Source organism: Phyllobates terribilis, unplaced genomic scaffold, assembly GCF_046119375.1.
Source record: "Phyllobates terribilis strain yellow unplaced genomic scaffold, ASM4611937v1 Scaffold_11__3_contigs__length_659146591, whole genome shotgun sequence".
Lineage (NCBI taxonomy): Eukaryota > Metazoa > Chordata > Amphibia > Anura > Dendrobatidae > Phyllobates > Phyllobates terribilis.
The window spans coordinates 187274870-187297816 of NW_027362771.1; the positions used below are offsets into that span (position 1 = coordinate 187274870).

The window sequence follows — 22947 nt, forward strand, 5'->3', positions numbered from 1 at the left end:
CGCGATGCTGACGTCGGCAGGTCCTTCAGTGTACCGCGATCTGCCGGCAGCCAGGACAGTGAAGCAAGACTCCGGGGGCCATCGGAAGGTAAGTATAGATTTTTTTTTTTTTACATTCTCTCGGGTCACACTATATAAATCCATGCCGTTTGCATGGATTTATATAGTGTGACCAAGTTGACAAGCACTTTCCAAGTGATGCTAAAATCGCTTGGAAAGCGCTTGTCAACCCACATGCGGAAATGCTTGTGAAGAACGCTTCACATCCGCATGTCCCTGGCAGGAAAAACGCATGTACAATCCGCATGTACAATCCGCATGCGTTTTTTCTGCCAGGGGAGATGCAGAAACGCTCAGGAAAAATCCGGAGCATTTCTGCATCGTGGGCACATAGCCTAATATTGCAAGGCTTCCAATATAATTCCAAGACAAATAGATATGCAGTAAATGTTAAGAGTGTTATCATACATTTAAAAAAATACAATTAACATAAAAATCTTATGTAAACAATAGGTCATTTTTTGGATGACACATTCCTGTTCAATTGACTATCTGGTTGTGAACTTGCAAATGATATGTATGTAAGTCAGTATTTATAAGCCTTGATTACCTGCTATTTTTTTCATCTTCCTTTGACTTGCTGCTTGGCAGTTTTCGTAAATTTTTGCCATTAGGACAAAGCTGTGATCTGTGAATTTCCAGGATGTGTGAGCCCTGCAGGCCCAAAATGTTCACACATTGGTGACTGTGCAATAATGGTCTTCAGCCAGAGTCTAAAGCCCCCGTCACACTAAGCGAGATCGCTAGCGAAATCGCTGCTGAGTCACAAGTTCTGTGACGCGACAGCGACCTCAGCAGCGATCTCGCTACGTTTGACACGTAGCAGCGACCAGGCCCCTGCTGTGAGATCGCTGGTCGTGTCGGAATGGTCTGGACATTTCTTTGATTGTTGAGGTCCCGCTGGGTAGCATGCATCGGTGTGTTTGACACCTTACCAACGACCTTGTTGGTGACTCAGAACTGAGAAGTCGTCCCTCAACGAGGTCTGAATCGTCAGAGTAGCTGCTATCTGACAGGGTCCCAACGACCACCGGCATCGTTATGCAGGTCGCTACGGGTCGCCGCATTGTTGCTGCGTCGTTGGGAAGATCTGACTGTTTGACATCTCACCAGCGACCACATAGCGACGCAGCAACGATCCCTGCCAGGTCGTATCGTTGTCGGGATCGCTGTAGCGTCGCTAAGTGTGACGGTACCTTAAAGATCCTGTGATTGCTTGCAAAATCTCCTGTTTTTACAGTGTACTATTCAACTCATGAAAAGAGTCAGGTCGTTCACAAAGTGGTATGCGGCAATTTTTTCTTTAATGACTCATATTTAGACACCACTTTTATCATTTGGGAGATATTGGTATTTCAAATAAAACTGGAGATAGGTACTTTTTATTAAAGCTTTAATGAGGAAAAAAATGATAAGTAATTGCCACATTAAACATTTAATTTAGGGGGTTAAGGAGCCCCGGAGATTTTCTTTAATACAGAGTAATTATTGATAAAATAATTTCTTAATATTATATCCTATTCTGAAATTATTATTATTATTATTATTATTATTAAAATTAGTATTTAGATGACAAATTCCTCTATAGCATTTTATATGGTCAGGTACATATTTTTCTCCATTGGAATCCAGTTATGACTAGGGATAGGTTTCTCAAGAAGGACCTCTTAATAGGAGAGGCAGTCTTTTTTTCTTTAGCATGGAAAAAAAGACAATGTGTACAATTCAATAAATAATTCCACTTTAATGTCAAAGTAATAATTTAGACAGTTACACTGCGCACATCTGCAAAAAAATAGATGCAAGCTGGTTTACAGGCTAGGAGAACAATCAACTTATAGAAAATACATCATTCAATCGATTCTGATTACACCAAAACGTATTGTAAGGGCTTTACAAAGACTACAAAACTTTTCAGATGAATTGTTTCACTGCTTCTGTCTATTTACATGATATGTTACATCAAAAATGTACAAAATATAAAATGTATACAGACAAATGTTTCACAAACATTGTTCTTCTTCGTTGTAAACGACGTGTACTCACTGAGATGTATTGCAGGAAGTTCTATCTATGGTTCTGCCCGATGTGCATGTCAGAGACATCAGGAAAAGATTTGCAGTCTTATCCAGGTGACATGACTGAGACAAGACATATGGAGCCGGTAGGTGTATATCTTGTCTTTCTATATATTAGATTAATGTGGAGTTTGCACATGCACGCCATAATTCGGATTGTACAATGGGCCAATAGCACCGTGTAGGTAAGCTTGCCTTAGAAAAGAGCTGTATAGCTGAGTTCTTGTAGAAGAATTACAGTAGATGACCAAATGGTGGCCACGAGTGTTGTGTAGCACCAGTTACGATATTGAAGGTAGCTCCTGTTGTATGTTTTCTACACAATGCCATAGCCCTTATGTAATTACGTCTTTTATTGTGTTGCTTCATTGCATTTCTCGTTGTACCATGAATCAGATCTAATGCAATCTGTTCTAAGTCTGCTAATTCCTTGTAATGTATTGGCTCCAAAATAGTTTATTTTTTTATAACATGCCGATGTAGCATTGTATCTCCTGTATAGTATAAGTACAGGATAAGCACACTGGAAATAAAAACAGCCTCAACAGTTGCATTGTAGATTTGTTTGCAACATAAGTATTAAGTCATGAAACACACACCAACAAATAAAAGTACAAACTTGTCTTGTTTGCATGGTGCAAGGCATTGTTATTGTCATGATATCTATATACATCTCCCACCCGAAACACTGTGCAAAACCAACCCAATTATATTAAAAATTCTACACCGCTTCAGTCTTACTTGACTTTGAGAACCCAAATTGAAACAGGAGTAACTCAAACATGCTTAGAATATAAGACACAGGAGGGGGCAAAAAAAAAAATCCAATTGTGCTCATGCTTCATCGCGTGACCCAGCTCTGCTGGGAGATCATCCAAAATGTCTCTCTAAACAAAAGAAAAAAAACTATACTTGAAGGTTTTCAAACCACCTGTTCCACTTTTTTATGGTAGACATGTGCTACTGTTCACCTGTATTTCTGAGATTAAGACAAGATCAGAGCGTGCAGTCATTACCAGTTCTCATTTATAGAAAGAACGCAGGACTCTGCACTAAATAATATTTCAAAGTTAATGGGTAGCGGAAACACTGTAGGATGCTTCAGCGAATTCTGAACTCTGACTATAAGACTATTAAGATACATTTTAAGGCAATGAGACAGCACCATATGACTTTATATTCTTTTTTCTTTCCTGTCCTTCATTCTTCGCTCACAATGCTCACATGAAAGCATCTCCAGGGGAAGCCTTAGTAATTTGTATAAAATCTTTTAAGTGGGCAGCAGGTGGTTACAAAAACACCCTAGCTGCGAAGAGGACAATTTGAAGCAAGTGACTCAACGCAGGGGAATTCAGAATTGTGAGCATGGCAGTTCAGATTTACAATTGGCACTTATCCAGTATATCACAGTAGATTTTCTTCTAGTTGCACAAATACATTTTGTGCTTTTCTGAGGAACATCATCTAGTATGGAGGCAGTACACAACAATCTCACCAATGTAGTCATGTGGCCGGCACAATGTCTTACATCAGAGATTTGAAGTGGGTTAAAACCACTGCACAAGTGATACATAATGTCAAGAACACACAATATACATAAACATCTGTGCTGTAAACCTTGCAAAAAAAAAAAACGAAACCATTCCAGTTTGGCTAACAAATGTGCAATCTGCTTGTTTGCCCTCTATCTTGGGCCTTTTCCAGTTGACTAATAGAGATTCCTATTGCTCCATTCATATTCAAATACCTTGAAGAGAAGCAAATTCAAGCTATCCATTTCCATTTCTTCACCTCACTTAATGTCAGAGCCAAGTCACCTGCCTACCAGCACATTATTCTGGTATGCGTGTTGAATTGTGCTGCTTCTGCAATGGCAGTGATCTACTGGACCAAACTGCTTTCTATACCAACACACCATCTAGAGGTGACTTCTTAGAGGGTTGACTCGACAGATGGATCTAGACCTTCATTGTGGTGGCTTGCGCCATCACTGTCACAGCTTTGTCCACTTGAGAAATTGGCTGCTTCTTGAAGACGCATTAGCATGCTCATCTGTTAATAAGAAAATAATAGATTACTCCAAGCATGCAGAATGGGTATTTTACACCATAAAACGGTTCTTTCATTAGGCAGTAACCTATTGACATGAAGACTTATTTTCTTAATCAATCAACAAGTGTTATATAAAACAGCAACAAGGATAGAACAAAGGCATCGTCCGTCCGGCTTGCTACAACAATCCATCTTAGTTGAGAGATTATTCATCTATGAAAAGATGAGCAGCACTTCCAGTCTTCTTAATATTAATAAACTTGATGCAGCATGTTAATTAATAATGATTTATTAGGCATTTACACCACCTAATGCAACAAAGGACCAGATAAATGTGCTTTCATTCTTAAGCTTTGTTATTCTCTATAGTAGAAATACAAGTCCAAAGGACAAGGTTAAAATGAGACTTGTATGGTTTTCAGGATTAATAATTTATGTTTAATATATTGTAGTGTGACAGTGAAATATTGGAAAAGATTAACATGAAGTACAGAATATTCAATTTTGTCACGGGTGTGTCAGAGGTGACAGACAGTCGCCCTGTAGTGGTTTGCAGTAGGTCTCCACATTTGGCAATGCAGACAACTGCCTAGATAGGAGGCTGTGTTTAGGACCCAGCTACTACCTCCTTTTAGTCTGGGTATATATATACCTGGTGTGTCTAGGTGGGCGTCGCCGGTTATACTCATTTCTACTTGGAACTTGGCTGAAGCAGCATCACGTCCTCTTTGGAGTCTTGAGGCCATGTGCCCTGTTAGAGTTCTTCTAAAGCTAAGTTATTACACTGCTCAAAAAAATAAAGGGAACACTCAAATAACACATCCTAGATCTGCATACATGAAATATTCTCATTGAATACTTTGTTCTGTACAAAGTTGAATGTGCTGACAACAAAATCACACAAAAATCATCAATGGAAATCAAATTTATTAACCAATGGAGGCCTGGATTTGGAGTCACCCCCAAAATTAAAGTGGAAAAACACACTACAGGCTGATCCAACTTTGATGTAATGTCCTTAAAACAAGTCAAAATGAGGCTCAGTATTGTGTGTGGCCTCCACGTGCCTGTATGACCCTACAAAGCCTGGGCATGCTCCTCATGAGATTGCGGATGGTCTCCTGTGGAATCTCCTTTCAGACCTGGACTAAAGCATCCGCCAACTCCTGGACAGTCTGTTGTGCAACGTGACGTTGGTGCATGGAGCGAGACATGATGTCCCAGATGTGCTCAATCGGATTCAGGTCTGGGGAATGGGCGGGCCAGTCCATAGCTTCAATGCCTTCATCTTGCAGGAACTGCTGACACACTCGAGCCACATGAGGTCTGGCATTGTCCTGCATTAGGAGGAACCCATGGCCAACAGCACCAGCATATGACCTATACGATGGACTACTTGCTAGAGATGGGGTGCACCTTACGAAGACTGGAAAACATGTATTTGGAAGTCGCCTTGCTACACTCATCAGAAGAGCTTTAAACTAGAACAATGTGGGAAGGGAGGCAAAAGGCCAGAAAAAGCCATACAGCTGACAAATACTATTGAGATCTCTGCTACTGGAAGTGGAAAGGAAGAACAAAGACAAAACAATTTAAATAATAAAAATATGGGAGGAAGAGAAACCAATCACAAACTAAAATGTTTTTATACAAATGCACAAAGCATGGGCAACAAACAAGGAGAATTGGAACTACTAATGCAGGAAAAGGAATATGATGTCATTGGAATCACTGAAACTTGGTGGAACGATACACATGATTGGAATAAAAGGCTAAAAGGATACAACTTATTTGCAAGAAACAGACTTGATAAACGAGGAGGAGGTGTTGCATTGTATGTTAGAAAAGCGTATATCTGCACAGAGATTGAAGCTTCAGAGACTGGGAGTTCTGTGGAAACTGTTTGGGTAAGAATACAAGGAGAGAACAACGGAAAGGACACCATTGTAGGCATTTACTACAGGCCACCTGGGCAAGCTGAAGATATGGATGAACTCTTTATGTATCAAATGACCAAGTTCTCCAAAAAATATGACGTAGTGGTCATGGGAGATTTCAACTATCCAGACATTTGTTGGGAATCTCTCTCAAGTAAAACTAACAGGTCAAGCAAATTCTTATCCTCTCTTGCTGACAACTTTATCTTCCAAAAGGTAGGGGAGAAAACAAGGGGATCTGCTACTTTGGATCTAATCCTTATAAACAGGGAGGAAATGGTTGAGGAGGTAAAGGTGGCTGGGACCCTAGGAGGCAGCGATCATGCTATTATAGAATTTTGGATAACTAGAGGAGGAAGACATGTGAAGACTCAAACTTCAAGGTTAGATTTTAGAAAGGCAGATTTTAAGAGACTCAGAAAGAGAATAGGAGGGATCCAATGGCTGGATGTCCTTAAGGACAAAAATGTCCAGGAAGGATGGGAAATTTTTAAAAATGAGATTCTCAAAGCACAATCGTTAACAATCCCGAAAAGTAGGAAGAATGGGAAGCATTTAAGGAAACCAGGATGGATGAACACAGAACTTAAACACATGCTAAAAAGAAAGAAAGAAATGTTTATTAAATGGAAAGAGGGAGGCATATCTAAAGAAGATTATAATGCAGTCTGCAGATCCTGCAGGGCACGTATCAGGTTACCTAAAGCTGACAATGAATTAAGGCTTACAAGAGATGTCAAAAGCAATAAAAAAGGATTTTGGGGGTATGTCAAAAGTAAAAGAAAAGTCAAAGATGCTATAGGATTTTTACAGGATGAAAATGGAGAAATGGTAAGAGAGGATGTTGAGAAGGCCGAACTTTTTAATTCCTATTTTGCATCTGTTTTCTCTCAGAAAGAAAATGTAACATCAACTGATCTTCACTGTCCTTTTAAAGGAATAGAGGAATCCAAGTTATCTGTAAACAGAAAGATTGTGAGGGAATATTTAGCTAACATAAATGAGTTCAAGTCTCCAGGTCCAGATGAATTACACCCCAGAGTACTGAAGGAGATCGTAGAAGAAATTTTAGAACCACTCTCCATAATCTTTGAAAATTCTTGGAGAACAGGAGAAGTCCCAGAAGACTGGAGAAGAGCAAATGTTGTTCCTATCTTCAAAAAGGGGAAGAAGGTGGACCCTGGGAACTATAGGCCGGTGAGTCTGACTTCTATACCAGGAAAGATCTTTGAACAAATTATTAAACAACATGTATGTAAGTACATGGATAAGAATGAAGTGATTAACCAGAGTCAGCATGGGTTTGTAACTAACAAGTCATGTCAGACTAACTTAATTTCCTTCTATGACAGAATCACTGACTGGGTGGATCAGGGAAATGCTGTAGATATAGTATATCTTGACTTCAGCAAAGCATTTGACAAAGTATCTCACACCATCCTTATTGAGAAAATGACCAAGTATGCAATGGACCAGGCAACTGTTAGGTGGATTCATAACTGGCTTAGTGATCGGACTCAAAGGGTGGTTGTAAATGGCTTCACATCCAGCTGGATGAATGTCTCAAGTGGGGTACCACAGGGCTCTGTCCTGGGACCTGTATTGTTCAACATCTTTATCAATGATTTAGATGAAGGAATTGAGGGTAAACTGATTAAATTTGCTGATGACACAAAGCTAGGAGGGATAGCTAATACTAGAGAAGAGAGAGAGAGGATTCAAAAAGACCTAAATAAACTGGAGCAGTGGGCAGCAACCAACAGAATGTTTTTTAACAGGGAAAAATGCAAAGTACTACATCTGGGCAATAAAAATGAAAAAAGCATATACAGAATGGGAGGTATAGAGCTAAGCAACAGTACATGTGAAAAAGACTTAGGTATACTAATAGATCATAGACTGAACATGAGTCAACAGTGTGATGCAGCAGCAAAAAAGGCAAATACAATTCTGGGATGTATTAACAGAAGCATACAGTCTAGATCACGTGAAGTCATTATCGGTCTTTACTCCTCTTTGGTCAGACCTCATCTGGAATACTGTGTACAGTTTTGGGCACCACATTTTAAAAAAGACATAGACAAACTGGAGCAAGTTCAGAGAAGAGCGACCAGAATGGTGACTGGTCTGCAAACCATGTCCTATGAGGAACGGTTGCAGGATTTGGGAATGTTTAGCTTGCAAAAAAGAAGACTGAGAGGAGACTTAATAGCTGTCTACAAATATGTCAAGGGCTGTCACATTGTAGAAGGATCATCTTTATTCTCATTTGCACAAGGAAAGACTAGAAGCAATGGGATGAAACTAAATGGGAGGAGACACAGATTAGATATTAGAAAAAACTTTTTGACAGTTAGGGTGATTAATGAGTGGAACAGGCTGCCACGAGAGGTGGTGAGTTCCCCTTCAATGGACGTCTTCAAACAGAGGCTGGACAGACATCTGTCTGAGATGATCTAGTGAATCCTGCTTTGAGCAGGGGGTTGGACCAGATGACCCAGGAGGTCCCTTCCAACTCTACCATTCTATGATTCTATTCTATGATTCTATGGTCTCACAAGGGGTCTGAGGATCTCATCTCGGTACCTAATGGCAGTCAGGCTACCTCTGGCGAGCACAAGGAGGGCTGTGCGGCCCTCCAAAGAAATGCCACCCCACACCATTACTGACCTACTGCCAAACCGGTAATGCTGAAGGATGTTGCAGGCAGCAGATCACTCTCCACGGTGTCTCCAGACTCTGCCACGTCTGTCACATGTGCTCAGTGTGAACCAGCTTTCATCTGTGAAGTGCACAGGGCGCCAGTGGCGACTTTGCCAATCCTGGTGTTCTGTGGCAAATGTAAAGCGTCCTGCACGGTGTTGGTTTGTGAGCACAACCCCCATATGTGGACGTCGGGCCCTCATTCCACCCTTATAGAGTCGGTTTCTAACCGTTTGTGCAGACACATGCACATTTGTGGCCTGCTGGAGGTCATTTTGCAGGGCTCAGGCAGTGCTCCTCCTGTTCCTCCTTGCACAAAGGCGGAGGTAGTGGTCCTGCTGCTGGGTTGTTGCCCTCCTAAGGCCCCCTCTACGTCTCCTTGTGTACTGGCCTGTCTCCTGGTAGTGCCTACAGCCTATGGACACTACATTGACAGACACAGAAAACCTTCTTGCCACAGCTCGCATTGATGTGCCATTCTGGATGAGCTGCACTACCTGAGCAACTTCTGTGGGTTATAGAGTCCGTCTCATGCTACCACGAGTGTAAAAGCACAACCAACATTCAAAAGTGACCAAAACATCAGCCAGAAAGCATTGGTACTGAGATGTGGTCTGTGGTCCCCACCTGCAGAACCCCTCCTTTATTGAGGGTGTCTTGATAATTGGCAAAAATTTCCATCTATTGTCTATTCCATTTGCACAACAGCATGTGAAATTGATTGTCAATCAGTGTTGCTTCCTAAATGGACAGTTTGATTTCACAGAAGTTTGATTTACTTGGAGTTATATTCTGTTCTTTAAGTGTTCCCTTTATTTTTTTGAGCAGTGTATTTCCCTATGTTGTCTTCCCCTTTTGTCTTTAAAGTGCTAGCGGAGACTGACTAGTGCTCATCTCCTTCCAACCCTAGCTTTAGCCTTACGCCAGGGACAGTAGGGCGAGGCACGTGATCGGCGATAGCTGCGGAAGCTGTATAGGGACGTTAGGGGGAGACAGGGTGCCGCTAGTCCTGTTTAGGAGGTCACCTATTCCCCCTTTCCCTAGTGTCTGGGCTCCCTTTCCCTTTCCCCTCTGTGTTGCACTCACACCTGGCCTGACTCTCTGTGTTGCACTCACACCTGGCGTGACACCACCCATTAATTTTTATGTGCATTGAATCCTGTAAAGGGTTTTTCTAGCAAGTCTTGATAATGTATTTAATTTGTATTGTGAGAAATTGGTATTTTTATTGCAAAAAATTAAAAGTAGTTTTACTTGAAGTAGTAGTTTTACTTGAAAATTAAAGAAATTGTCCACTACTTTAAAATTGATGATCTATTCTTGGGATAGGTCACCAATGTTTGATTAGTGTGGGTGCCACACCCAGTACCCCAACCAATTTACCGTTCTCGGTGTTGGCGGCCGCAGATGCACAGGGCAGATCCGTCGACAGAATAGTGCCATGACTGGGTACTGCACATCTGGCCCCTATTGATTTGAATAGGGGCAGATGTACAATATCTGGCTGCAGCCACTAGAGGTTGATGGAGCTGTGCAGCTCTGTAACTGAGCAGTTCTGGCCACCGCTGACAACGGGAACAGCTGATCGACGGGGGTATCTGGTGTCACACCCCCACTGAATTTTAAAGTAGTGGACAACATCTTTAACATATTTAGTAACTTATTAAACTTGGGCCATAATATTAAACTACTGTAGAAATATAGCTGTGGGTTTAATACTGGGTTTAGGCATGTCTTATCTTGCATACAGTTGACTATGTAGAAATGAATGGTACTGCGTAAATGCTATTTATTGGTCTTACTAAACGTGGAATCGTTTTTGCATCTTTTTTTTGTGAGGGGGGGGACTGTTACTTGAAGATGCTGTGGTTGACCCTGTTTGGGGAATTGTGGCTTGTAATGGTGTGAAGTTGGAAATTTTGGTTTGCACTATTTAAGGAAAATGTGGTCTACAGCAACTGGCACATTATGGGGGTCACAAGAGCTGATACTGCATAGAGGGAGCAGAGGCTGGCACTCTATTAATATGAAGGTGAGGGGCATACAGTACAAGGTATTACAAAAGGTAATATTCCGCTTTAGTCTATAGCTAGATCAATACAGAGAAAAATTACAGTTTTAGTCTTTATCATTTTATCCACTCCTTCAGTAGGGTAATAGTATGTATAGGAATAATATTAATCTACACTCAGTGGGGCTTACGCATGAACACTAGAGTGGAATGATGATGTGTCTACAGAAACAAGACTCCTACTGTCATTTTTCTAGGACACTCGTTTTCATAAATGAGTCCAAGTGAGTCCTGCCCTACTTTTTTATTATATATGTACACTGATGGGTCTTAAAAGTGAATATCCATCTTTTATCATCATGTAATTTTAGCTCAACAATTCTGTACTGATCCATTTCTTAATATTTATAGTGGTTGGAGCTCCTTTTTTTATCTCCTACAAAATACATATTTACATAATAACAATGTTTTATCATTGAGCTAAATGGGTTGTCCATGTCTCTGACAATCCCTTCTTTAAATACTATATTACCTGATGTAAAAAAGAAAAACCCATACCTCTTGAGTAGTGGACAACCTCTTTAAATGCATAACAGTATGAAGAAAGCTACTAAGCTCCTTCTAGAGGCAGCAGCAGCTAGAGTGTTTTATTCTAAAACTATAGTGGAGATTTGCCAAGGCATTTGCTGTCCTTCAAGCCACTGGAGTAAGGTGCACCAAAATCCGTACAAATGCCTACACTTGTTAATAAATGTGGTGCTTGTTTAGGATACCCATCCACTGGAAAAATAAAACAGTGCCAGCTATGAGATTTCAGAAAGAATGTATGAGAGTTTTATGTCCTAAATTATAGAATATTTGTTGGGAGGTGGTAGGACATGTCCCTTTATCCCACCCCACAAATTTGTGCACAAATACTACTTGTGCCACATATTGTAACTTCTTGACACTAGAAAACTGGTGTGCTGGGAATTATAAATTCTCCCCTATATTCATCGGCATAGTCCTGTAATGGAAAACAGTGCTACAGTCACAATAAAAATATATTTTAAAAAAACCTCCGGTGTTATCGGGTGCACCTTCACTTTAAGACTTTTATGACAACTTGGATGAATTTAAATCAAAATAGCTTCTTAAAAGAAATTCCCAACAAAATTTTTCTCTCATATACTAGATACAGATTACAGCAACATTTAAAAAAAATAATTAAAATATATCCCAGTATAGTTCTTATGCCCTATTCACACTATGTGTATGAAATGAGCCTTGAGGCTTCCATCTGAATCCCTGAAAAACAAGATTTAGACAGAATCTCCCATGGAGCCATTGACTGTGTCTGTCTCTTCAGACCGGCACAAAACATAGCAGAACATAACTTTGTGACTTTATAAAAAGATGGACACCATGTGTTAGGCCACATTCACACGTCCACTGTTTGGTCAGTATTTTACATCAGTATTTGTAAGCCAATAATGGCTGACCAAAATACTGTCCAAACACTGAACGTGAGAACGTGGCCTTAAGGAGTACTTGGCTACATCTGTACATTTCAGTAGGGTCTACGTTTACTACTGATAATGTCCATGTGCCGAACAGAGAGTAGTAGTCTCATAGTAGGCATCATGACCAGGGTGAAAATTGTGAATTTTTTTTTATTTAATGTAGTGATATGAAAAATAAAAAATAATACCAAAAAATTTACAAAACACATTTAACATGAAAACCTGATGTAAACAATAGGCCATTTTCAGACGACAAATTCCCATTATGTATCTCCAATTTAAAACTGATTTTCATGGGGCTAAGAACTGACAGGCAGGTAGTTGCTACCTACCTGCCTATTCCGCCCCGATGCCAGCTCAGAGCGATCACAGACTGCTCCTGCTGACAATTCTACTGCTTCACTTCAACAGAGCGGCTCTTCCTCTTCTGAGCTGCTCTTTCAATTTCATACTGACAGCAAGGTCCCCACAGTTATGCAGCAGGAAGCCGGCTGTCAATCAGCATGACATCGGCAGTTAAAGCCCCAACAACAAAGCAGAGCGAAAAAGTTGCAGAATTGCGGGCATGAGCGGTCTGTGACCACACTGAGCCGGCAGAGATCGGCTCTGGGCACAGCAGGCAGGTAGTTAGCAAACACCTGCCTGTTAGTTCTTCGGCCCATGAAAAAATAAAGTACCAAGAAATAGTGGCTTAACAAAAAAAAACTGCAAATGATGAACTGAGTCTAATATGTACAGCAGTGGTCACCACCTTTTTTACATTGAGGGCCACATGCAGCTCTGACAGATGGTCTTGACCCATATCTGACCTTTTTCCCCACTGTAGTGATACCCAGATCCCCTTATTACTAGTAGAATGACAGCCAAACCTTCCCCACAGACACTGAGACCTTGTGCCCCCTACCTTATAGGCAGGATACTTACATCCATGTGTGCCCACCTTACCCTCCTTTGGTATCCTTACATCAAGCATTTACACCACAGTACTGCATTCAGCTTCAAGCATCTCTCTAACTGATAGTATCATCCTATACTAATGCCAGTAGAGGCTCATCCAGATCTGCTCTTCTTTTCAGGGCTTATCACAAAAGTCTCCATCTGCAGACAATGTTTCCATAGCTGTTCGCTAGACCTGGTGACAGCCATGAACCACACATCATGGGCCCACAGGACACATGTTTCTCAAAAGCCACAAGTTGTGGACCCCTGATGTACAGAAACATTGCCTATAATACATTGAATTTTGTACTTGGATTGAGCCTGTATCTCTTCATATCTCTAGAGCCTATATCTCTTCATATCTTTAGAGCCTAGATATCTTCATATTTCTAGAGCCTAGATCTCTTCATATCTCTAGAGCTTATATCTCTTCATATCGCTAGAGCCTAGATATCTTCATATTTCTAGAGCCTATATCTCTTCATATTTCTAGAGCCTAGATATCTTCATATTTCTAGAACCTAGATATCTTCATATTTCTAGAACCCATATCTCTTCATGTCTCTAGACCCTAGATATCTTCATATTTCTAGAGCCTAGATATCTTCATATTTCTAGAGCCTAGATATCTTCATATTTCTAGAGCCTAGATATCTTTATATTTCTAGAGCCTATATCTCTTCATGTCTCTAGAGCCTAGATATCTTCATATTTCTAGAGCCTATATCTCTTCATATCTCTACAGCCTATATCTTTTCATGTCTCTAGAGCCTAGATAGCTTCATATTTCTAGAGCCTAGATAGCTTCATATCTCCAGAGCCTATATCTCTTCATATTTCTAGAGCCTATAGCTCTTCATGTCTCTAGAGCCTATATCTCTTCATGTCTCTAGAGCCTATATTTCTTCATATCTCTAGAGCCCACATCTCTTCATCTCTCTAGAGGATTTCAAATGCATGCAATGCTAAACATCTATGCAGCCATTGATGGAGGAAGCAGATGCAAGGTTTTCAATGGGACATACGACCAAAAGGAACATGACATACAATATATGACTAGAAAGACATTTTCAATCATGATTCTGAGCATTGCAGAAATTGTAGATCAATGCACATGGGATGAGTAACAGGAAAAGAAATTGATTTCATCTTAAACAATGTATCTTTCCATGCTTTTATGTTTCGTATGAGTGATTAGATGTTAATATTAGGTAAGAGGGGGATGTAGTGCTGCACTTGTCAATCTCATTCAGCCATGTAAAGTATTATGCCCTACTGAACCTGTCAAACTTTCACATGAGTCTTTCATAGGATTCCAATACACAGTGCACTGAATTTATAAAGAAAAATCAAAGCCGTTCTGATCGCATGCTGGCTGTTCTAGATTCAAATCTAGGACACCCATGTGACTGTTGATAATGCATTATCCCTTCAAAGGAGCTGCATGGGTATTTTTCTCTATTGAAGGAGATAAAACCGTTCACATGAACAATGATAATACAATCAGAGCCAGGCATCTGGAATAAAACTATCATTTCAATTAGATAGAGGAATCCTTGGTGGAACATGCTAGATGATGTAGTTCAGAATTTTTTTTTTTTAGAAAATGCCCAATTTATTGAGGAAAACAATGCACTTGTATTAAAGAACACATGCAAAATGCATCATTAGAAAGAAATATCCAGCACTGCCATCTGCTGTCCCTCAGCGGTTATTTCCCATAGTAGAAAATATAGAAATACCTACTATACAGCATGGAAGTGGTCTGATCCTAAAGTGCATTCATTTAAGCTTTACATTATTGCATTCAGCACGGAAATCTGAAGCTTTGCATAATATGCTGGTAAAATTAAATGCAACCATTAATGACAAATATTAATGGGATCAGTATTATACACATTCATGCGTTTTCATTTAAATGGGCTGTTTGGAATAGAAACTCCCGAAATTATGAAGTTATGAATTAAAGGGGTTGTCTGATGCTGAAAAACAATTATTTGTAGGCATGGATATTTTCAAAATTAGAAACGTGACTTGAGAATAGATGTCTGCGGTGTCTGGATGTCATCAGGACTACTGAATTCTGTCAATGGCGGTAGCGGCTAGGTGAACAGAAGAGCAACAACAAAGGTCTGCATCACCATAGCTTGGGTGTCTAGAAGAGAACATCATCAAAGAAGCATCCAAACAGCCAATCAAAGGTTGCAGCAGTGATATTGACACCCGAAGATCGGATACATCACTTTCAAAGCCAGCACAGACCTCCATTGCATTTTGCCTCCAATTGTTATTTTGAAAACATCTATGCCTGCCAACTAAAAATTGACATCATCGGACAATTCCTTTAATAAAGAGAGGCCCATCATGGATTAGCTGGATTTATTGAAATTATATTTACCCTGTAGTAACCCTGCAGTGAAAAAACAATTGTTGTCATGTTCCCCCATAAATTAGTGAACCCAGCAGCAGAACAATCTTAGAGGGTCCGCCTACTTTTAAGCTTTCATTATATAGAACATAAAAGATTACATTTTCTCCATTTGCATAGTGAAAAAAATATGATCTAATGAAAAGTTATGAGTTATGACATTATCTTACACAATACAGCATCATCTGGAGTTCAAACTAAACAGTAATGTGTCTGTCCAACTAATCAGCTGAATGCAGGGGGACACGGATGATCAGACACTTTTTCCGTAGCCAGGGGGCTACAGAGTCACCCTCTGACCATAGCGGAGAGCCAATAGAAATTGCTTCTTCCCGACAAAGCAGGACAGGGAGTGGAGTATCTGCAGTAGCATAGTAGTATTGCTGAGTAGACTCCTTCTGCAGAAAAATAGGACGGGACTATGTTCTCAGGTGTCAAAGTGGGAAGGAAACTGATCCTCTGAATACAATTTCTGCAGGAAAGTAGGAGGGGACTACATTGTCAGCTGCCAGAGGGGGGATGAAAATAATCCTTTTTGTTGCCCATTAGAAACATTAGCAATTCACTGCTTTTTCAGGAGTTTTGGTCTAAAAATCATTCATGAGATAACATCCTAAGTTTTGGTAAAATCTCCTAACAAATAAAAATTGTAAATATTGCACAACCTGTTTAAAATTGATTCCTTCAATATAATATACATGTCATTTATAATTACTCGATTTCTCTATGGAGTACAACCAAAGGGTACTCTTGTAAAAAAAATGAAAAATAAATAATAATAATAATATTTCTCATCTTCATATGATAAGGTTTCTTTGTTTTTGCAGTGGTGGTATAGTTTCCATATTGTTACACCAAGTGCTTGCTAGTTCCATGTTTGCACAGGAAAGATCAAACTGGTATAAAGTTATTTTTATTCTAATGAAAGGATATTTGGCTTGGACACATTTACTAATCGATGCTTTACATGGATTGGATACATAATACCTCTTATTCAGAACTCCAGTCAGGAAAAAGCAAAAGCTTTGAAAGATTTTCTATGAAATATTAGATATTATATTCTTTCAATTCTATTTTTCTCATTTTTGTTTAGTCACAACACCAATTTTTCAAAAAAATTTATATATGTCATCAAAAAGCATTTAGTGTGATTCCTTCATTCAACCTACCAGTGGATCTCCATCTTTGTCACTCTCTGGCACATTTTTGGAGCCTGTTCCCTCTTTGATGACATACCCATCATACCCTACATCTTCCGGCCGTAACTGAAGTAAGGCTGGACATTCATGCTGAGAAGAACAAGAATTCCAAGGAAACGTGTCTGTTATCCACCTTGCTGGGTCTTCCCAAGGGGCTCGCTTACCATACATCTGTAAATGCAATGCATATGAATATCAAAGGTTCTAATAGTAAGCTATGACATATTTTTCAATTAGTAACTAATGTGCCCTACATAAATTTATCACTTGCTCATTCTGAATTAAAAATTTACATTTACACAGCGACACCATTGAGATCAACATTGCAGAAATGTACCCACCCTTATCTTTGCTTGAATTTGCCTCCTGACTTCAATTTCTCATGAAAAACGTGCAAAGGTAAGGAACAAATCATCTGTATAATCTACACTTAGTGCATAGCGTGTGTTAAATGGTGTCCAACCAATGCATTGTACTGCCCTAGAGTTTTAGAAAATGTACCGTATTTATCGGACTATAAGACGCACCCGACCATAAGACGCACCTAGGTTTTAGAGGAGGAAAATAAAAAAATAAAAATGTAAGCAAAAGATGTGGTCATGATGCACTTTTAAGGGGGAGGGGGTCTTCTGCTGACACTGGTATAGGGGTAATGTCCCCCAATTCTGACAATATCCCCCATCCTGGTATATATGCCGCCCCCCTTCCTTTTATATGTGGTCCCCATCCCCATCCTGGTATGCCTGGCATCCCTCCATCCTGGTATGCATGGCACCCTTCATCCTTATCCTGGTTTGCATGGCACCCCTCATACCTATCCTGATATGCATGGCTCCCTCATCCTTATCCTGGTATGCATGGCACCCCTCATCCCCAATCCTGGTATGCATGGCACCCCTCATGCCTGTCCTGATATGCATGGCACCCCTCATCCCTGTCCTGGTATGCATGGCACCCCTCATCCCTGTCCTGGTATGCATGGCACCCCTAATCCCTGTCCTTGTATGCATTACACCCCTCATCCCTGTCCTGATATACATGGCACCCCTAATCCCTATCCTGGTATGCATGGCACCCCTAATCCCTGTCCTGCTATGCATGGCACCCCTCATACCTGTCCTGGTATGCAGGAACCCCTAATCCCTATCCTGGTAGGCATGGCACCCCTCATCCCTGTCCTGGTATGCATGGCACCTCTCATCCCTGTCCTGGTATGCTTGGCACCCCTAATCCCTGTCCTGGTATGCATGGCTCCCCTAATCCCTGTCCTGGTATGCATGGCACCCCTAATCCCTGTCCTGGTATGCAGGCACCCCTAATCCCCATCAGGCTGCACATTAAAAAAAATAAACACTCATATTCACCTCTCTTCTCTCCTCCAGCGCTGCGTCCGGTCTGCCTGCACTGATCTCTCCATGTGAGCCGCGCATGACGTCACTGCCATGCGCGGCTCACAAGGAGAGATCAGCTGCCGGAAGTCACTGCTCCCCACGCCGGGACTGTGTGCGCGGGGAGCAGTGACTTCACTCTCCTTCATAGCCGGCACACAGAGTAGTCCCGCTGCGGCTGCTGCTGCCGGCTATCTCCTGTGCCCGCTCATTAAAGGGCATGAATATTCATCCCCTCCCCACACCCATGGGCGTGGAGAGAGGTTGAATATTCATGCCCTTTAACAGCGGGCACAGGAGATAGCCGGCAGCAGCAGCCGCAGCGCGGCTACACTGTATACCGCTATTAAGGAGCATGAATATTCAGTGCTCCCCATGCCTCATGGGTGTGGGGAGCAGTGAATATTCATTTTCTTTAGCAGCGGGGACAGTGTAGGCTGCAGCGGGCGGCTGCTGCCTCCTGTGCCATGCTCCTCCACCGATACCGCTCCCTCCACACCCCACATATATATACACCCCCCCCCCCAACATTCTGACTATAAGAAGCACCCCCCATTTTCCTCCAAAATTTTGGAGGAAAAAAGTGCGTCTTATGGTCCTAAAAATATGGTAACTGAATCTTTAAAAGCTTTTTGATATACTGTGGTTTCTTAAACTTCTTGTACATCAGTAAGAGTCTGGATCCTGAGACCATCACGGATTGGGTTGAGTGAACGGTAGTGTTCTCAAAACCCGCACCCCCACCAACCTACAAGGTGTTTAAGGGTCCACAGTTCACCAAATACAGTTTTAAATTTATAGTTAAGAACACATTTAACTAAATTCACTATTACTTTTGCAACTTGACTTTATACCTGAAGTCCTTCTCTCACAGCTTCTAGGAGATATGGTATGACAGAGTAATTCCAAAGGTCTGTATACCATATTTTGGACCCATCCACATCCATTGGGCAGGAAAGGAAAAGGCGAGGACCTATGAAAACAGACAGGTATTGATTTGTTTTAAAGGTGATTTTAAGCATATTGTACTTTCATTTTATAAGACTATGCTAAATCACATATGCCAAGCCCTGTGTCTAGATGTCCCAAAAAGTCTGAAGGGGGCTTCATCAGAGAAAATAATTTTACTCCAGTCCTCTACAATCGCTGTGCTTCCTGCAGAGTTATATTTTCTGATGAAGCCACCTCCATACTGTTTATAATTTCTGGACGAATTGTTGTCCGGAGAGGAAAAGGTGGCTTTACCTTGAGACCCGAGTCATGGCAACAGTAAAGCATCCTGAGACGTTACATGTGTGGGGTTAGTTTTTAATCAAGGGAAAGGAATCATTCACAATTTTGTTCACTGCCATGAATAAAGGATGGGATCTAAACCTACTTCAAGGACCACATCTGACAACGATTCAGGAGAAATTAGGTTTGGAAGAATGCTTTTTCCAGCATGAAGAAGCACCATCTGACAAGGAAAAAGTTAAATCTAAGTGGCTCAGTGAATAAAATATTGACATTTTGGCCCAGGGCTAGGAAAACCCCATATCTTAATCTAATTGAGAACCTGTGGTCAATCCTCAAAAAGCGGGTGGACAAACTAAAACAGAAATTGTGATAAATTCCAAGTACTGATTAAACAAGAATGGGTTGCCATCGGTCAGGATTTGGTTCAGTAGATAATATTCATCAAGCCAGGAAGAATTTCAGAAGTCTTGAAAAATATGGGTCAAAACGTATGAAATACTTAAAATTGGACTTCAGTAGCCATGGAAACATCTGAGTAAAAGATCCGAAAACACTCAAGCAACAAACTTTCAAAACCAAAATTAATTTCAGTCTCAATACTGTTGGCCACAACTATATTGAGTTGTATGTTTAATTATCATAATAATACCTACGGACTTGTCCATTGCAATTTACATAAAGGGCTAAATGATTAAAGGGTTTATCCGTGACTTTGGTTAATTGTTGTTATGGGGTTAAGAACTAACATACAGGTAGTTGGTAACTACCTGCCTGTTCTGCATGGCGTCAATCTCTGCTGGCTCAGAGTGGTCACGGTCAGCTCCTGTTTTTGATTCCTCGGCTTTTGGTGATGTCAAGTCAACAGACTAGTTTCTTCTTTTCCGCTCTACTCTGTTGACAGGGTGTCTCTGGCTATGTCATACTGATTGACAGCCGGCTACCTGCTGCCTAACTGCGGGGAGCTGGCGGTCAATCAGCAGAAATGTCCTTTCGACAGAGCAGACTGGAAGTGGAAGAACTGCTCTGTTGATGTGAGGCCAAATAAAGCAGTAGAATCACAGGCAAGAGAAGTCCATACCTGCCCTGATCCAGCAGAGATTGGTGCCTGGCAGAACAGACAGGCAGTTAGCCACTACCTGCCTGGAAGATCTTAGCCACATTGTAAAAAATAAGCAAAGTCCTAGATAATGCCTTTAAGAATTCTACAATGGAACAGACCCACTTTGGACACATGAAAGACTGTTTTAAGCATGGGCATAACCATCGTAGATACTATGGTCCCCAGAAGCAGAAGAGACCCACTCAAGTGTAAATGCATTGTTCTTTTTTTAATGGGGGAAATCAAGGTAATTATTTTACTTTACCTATTACTATGTTGAGAGCCCACCCCTACTTTTAAACATAGTAATATGATATAATATAAATATAAATATTTTCATCAGGAAATGACTTATTGTTTCAATTATGTATTTCTGGTAAATTAATATTTGGAAGCCATTTTTTTCCATATTACAATCTGTATAAAAAAAAATTTAATCTTGCATTGTTGACTCCGGCCACTGAGACTTTTTCGATTCTAATTACCTGTTGTTTTATGTACAAAAGTCATAATGAGCAAACTCAGACCCTATCTTTGGTATTGAAGTATCTAATGAGCCTGTACAAAGGTCGCTGTAAAGGGAGGTGAGCAGGGTCAGCTGGGACAAGCATATTGTGAATGGTTATCAGCTGTGTACAGAGGTGTTATCTGTTATTATAATTCTGCCTGTGCTGATAAGGAGCCTGCTGAAAATTCTTCCCATTAAGTATGAGTCTAAAATAGCCCCAGTGACTGAAAATTGCAAGATTGCCAATTTTGTTTTGTGTTTTTTTTTTTTTTGTTTATAAAGATTGTGATATGAAAAGACACACAACCATTTTTCAGAAATACTCTACATGAAACCCAAAATGCTGTTGCAAACAATAGGTCCTTTTCTGATGATAGATTCTCATTAAGTTGACAGATGGAGAAAATTCCTTAATAGCTAAGAACATGTAACTGCAGCAAAACTAGGCTTTTTACTCTTGAAAATTTGTGCTGATGTGACCCTCAAAGTATAAATAATCAGAGTAAAATACATGGCAGAAAGCTACAAGTCAGTGACCTTGTTTTCAGAAGTGTAAATACAGTACAAAACACTTGAAAGAAAGAATTGTTTAAAATCCAAAGTCCAGTGACTTGCAGCGAGGAGAGATCATATTACTCAAACCTTGAAATTGATTTTTTTGACTGGACGATTAAGGTAATAGATCAGTGTGGAGCAGTAGATGCAGCTTATCTAGATTTCAGCAACCTTCCATGTGTTTGACATAAAAGATTGAACAAGTTCCAGTGTTTCAGATTGGATTGTAAGGTGGTTGAACAGATAAGGACAGATAAGACAAAGGGATAAGAAACAGAAAGCAAAGTATACAGAGCTCCAAAATGAAGACGGTCTTATTAAAAAAATAAAGTAAATTGTTGCAAAGTTTTTAATGCTGACGTGTCTAATAAAATGTATATGAAATCTGTGCAGTGCACAGAGAACATAGTGAGAAGGAAAAAACTCAAGGTCATGGCATCATATAACATAACAAGCAAGATAACCAATTGCATATCAGATAAGCAGATATAAAATTATGTTAAATGTTAGAATAACAGTACTGAAGACAAATCCATAGTATAAGAAAGCAAAAAAAAGTAATTTAACCCATTCTCACACTCTGATGTGCTATTATATTACAGCACAAAAGTAGTTAATGCAAAACACAGAACCGATAACAGTGCAGAGATGATGAGGGCACAGGAGGAGAGCCCAAGCCATCACTTGTGAGTGCTAGATCTCTTATACAGCTTACATTCTACTCTATTAGCCAAGATCAGAGATTACTCCAATCCTAGGCACTTAACCCTTCAAAGGCCATGGTCTCCACTGACCACTGCATCTAGGTTTAACATAGGGAGGGACCTCTCTCTGTCACCCAATGACCCCACCTACTGTGACACAAGCACTGTAATGGGTTGCCTTAATAGCAGAGAGTCAACAATGGTCTCTTAGACTCCTCTCATGGAGACACCTTTTAATTTTCCACCACCGACATGTAATACATTAAAGAGAGACTGTCAGCACAGAATGACTGTACAAACCAAATACAGGCACTTGGTGCACCCTTGGTGTGGCCAAACACTTCAGTGAACCTTCGCACCTACTTGTTTTCAATCTATCTCAACCCTTTTCTGGCGCTATAAAGCCAGAGCTATCAATCAAAGGTGGTGGTAGAGAGAAAACAAGTAGGTGGGAAGGTGCACTGAACTGTTTGCACAGAGAGCCTGTACTTGGTTTGAACAGTCATTCTGTGCTGACAGACTCCATTTAAAGAAGTTGGCCACTACTT

The 22947-nt window shown here is 40.5% G+C and overlaps 1 protein-coding gene across 13 annotated transcripts in view; it reads right to left on the bottom strand.

The window, feature by feature from the left end:
* Window positions 1–1616: 1616 nt before the first annotated feature.
* The window catches only part of NAV3 (neuron navigator 3), an 837776-nt gene continuing 816445 nt past the window's right edge, over window positions 1617–22947 (bottom strand). For 6 of the 13 annotated variants that reach the window (XM_073651888.1, XM_073651886.1, XM_073651887.1 and 3 more), the window contains 3 exons: window positions 19152–19270; window positions 16880–17080; window positions 1621–4190 (listed from right to left, as the gene is read on the bottom strand). In XM_073651888.1, coding sequence (XP_073507989.1) covers window positions 4071–4190; window positions 16880–17080; window positions 19152–19270 — 440 coding nt within the window. In that variant the 3' untranslated portion in view covers window positions 1621–4070. Of the gene's footprint in view, window positions 4191–16879; window positions 17081–19151; window positions 19271–22947 lie in introns of all 13 variants that reach the window. The other 7 variants (XM_073651889.1, XM_073651883.1, XM_073651890.1 and 4 more) reach the window with 3 other exon arrangements.